Raw genomic sequence first — 2384 nt, 5'->3', positions numbered from 1 at the left:
GACTAGTACCATCAGAGAGGCGGAAGTCATCATGTCCTGAAGACTCTATTTATACGCATTGTAGTGATGTTAATTTGAGCATTTTTATTTTGGGAATTCCCGCTCTGATAGTGACATCGGGTGGGGACTATATTTGCACTACATTTGAAACATAAGTATGTGTACTTCAAAAAGGATTATGTTGTTGATATTATGATTTCGATGTCATTATGTTTGGTGAAAATTTTGGATTTTATGTGACATGTTTATGATTACGTGATACTCTTTATAAAAAAAATAAAAAAAATAAAAATTTATTTGGGGTTTAGGGTGTCACATTAGTGGTATCAGAGCTGGTTTGTCCAATCAGACCGTAAATGTGTTATGTGTTCGCTATGTTTCCTTGTGTACTCTGTTATGTATTTTGTAGTTATGGTCGTTATTGTGTTAGTATTGTAGAGCTAAGTTAGTTCCTCACTTCCCCAAATGTCTCACTATATTCGATTGACTTATCTGATTGATGTAGGTAGTGATGGCTGGTGGAAGGAATGTGCTGCGATTGCTGAGGCTATAGAGTCCATGGCAGGAGTTACAGTTCAGGCTCTCCAAGCTTTGGCTGAATCTCAAGCTACTGCACAAGTCTCTGCGCAAGCTGCTATCCAAGCTGCACAGATTGCTGCTCAAGCTGTTGCTCAAGCTACTAGGTACGGGGGTGGCCAAGGAAATGTGCAAATAAATGAATTCATGGTGATGGATCGATTCCACAAGGCTAACCCCCCCATCCTTCGAAGGCCACTATAATCCTGATGGAGCTCAAAAGTGGTTGCAAGAAGTGGAGAAAATTTTCAGAGGAGTGGCATGTCCCGAAGGTCAGAAAGTGCATCTTGGTACCTTTATGTTGACGGAAGAAGCTGAACATTGGTGGGATAATGCACGCCAACGTTTAGAGAATGCAGGGACTGCAATTACTTGGGCTATATTCAAGAACATGTTTCTAATTAAGTATTTCCTTGAAGATATCCATAATAGAAAGGAGATGGAATTTGTTAAATTGGAACAGGGGAATATGTCAGTAGCGGAGTATGCTGCTAAGTTCAAGGAATTATCCAGGTATTATCCACTCTATGTTGGAGAAGCAGGAGAAAAGTCTAAGTGCATCAAGTTTGAAATGGGACTCAGGCCAGAGATCAAGAAACAGGTTGGAATGCAAGAGATCCGCGACTTTCCTACCCTAGTGAATAAGAGTAGGATTTATGATGAGGATAGCCGTGCTGAAAAGGCACATTATCGAAACACTGGAATCATGAAGGACAAGAGGCCTATGCATCATAATAGAGGAAAACCTTACTCCTTCCCTCCTAGTAGATCTGGAAGTCGTTTGAATTATCAACAACACAGTTTTTCAGCTGGAAAAGGAGCTAGTAGTGGTAACAGAAAAGGAAATGGGAACAGTTATAGTTATGGGAGTGGTAGAGGAAACCCCAATGGACGAGGAGTTAGTAGCGGAAATAGTAACAACATGAGTCAAGTCTCACGCAACAACAATGGTAATAATGGTTACCTAGCTACTCCTATCCGATGTAGCAGGTGTGGAAAGCAGGGTCACATGACATATGAATGTAGAGATGCTGGAATTACTTGTTTTAATTGTCAACAACAAGGCCACATTAGCACCACATGCCCTTACCCAAGGAAGACTCCACAGCCTGGAAACCAGAGTTCCAAAGCCAGCAGACCTAAATCCAATGGAAGAGTCTTTGCCCTCAGTGGTGCAGGAGCGTCTGAGAAAGACAACTTGATCCAAGGTACGTGTCTCATAAGTGATACTCCTTTATTTGTACTATTTGATTGTGGTGCCACTCATTCTTTTGTTTCTCTTGATTGTGTTAGACGTTTAGGACTACATGTATCTCGTTTACAGTATGAGTTGATTGTGAATACCCCAACTAGTGATTCTGTTGATACCTCTAGTGTTTGTCTTGACGTTTCTATCCATGTGTGTGGAAGGGACTTTCGAGTTGACTTAGTGTGTCTACCTTTGCGTCTGGTTGATGTGATTCTTGGTATGGATTGGCTATCTGCCAACCGTGTCCGCGTAGATTTTTTTAGTAAAACCATTGAATTCATGGAGTCAGAAGAGAGGGATAAGCCTAGCAATATATCCACCAACCAAGTGAAGGCACTCTTGAAAGAAGATGCCCAGTTATACATGATCCTTCCCTCATTGGAATTTGAAGAAAAAGTGGTAATACGAGATGTTCCTATTGTGTGTGAATTCCCTGAAGTATTCCCTGAAGATGTCACTAGTTTACCACCAGAGCGTGAAATTGAGTTTAGCATTGACCTTGTACCAGGTACTGGACCCATATCCATGGCACCGTATAGGATGTCTCCCTTAGAATTGT

The 2384-nt window shown here is 41.3% G+C and overlaps 1 protein-coding gene across 1 annotated transcript in view; it reads left to right on the top strand.

Moving 5' to 3' along the window:
• Positions 1–465: 465 nt before the first annotated feature.
• Positions 466–2384, top strand: part of LOC113786559 (uncharacterized) — an 8564-nt gene continuing 6645 nt past the window's right edge. Inside the window, exons 1-2 of the mRNA XM_073366341.1 lie at positions 466–683; positions 748–2333. Coding sequence (XP_073222442.1) covers positions 466–683; positions 748–2333 — 1804 coding nt within the window. The remainder of the gene's footprint in view (positions 684–747; positions 2334–2384) is intronic.

The sequence above is a fragment of the Cicer arietinum genome, chromosome 3 (assembly GCF_000331145.2).
Source record: "Cicer arietinum cultivar CDC Frontier isolate Library 1 chromosome 3, Cicar.CDCFrontier_v2.0, whole genome shotgun sequence".
Taxonomy (NCBI): domain Eukaryota; kingdom Viridiplantae; phylum Streptophyta; class Magnoliopsida; order Fabales; family Fabaceae; genus Cicer; species Cicer arietinum.
This window is presented reverse-complemented; position numbering and strand designations above follow the sequence as displayed.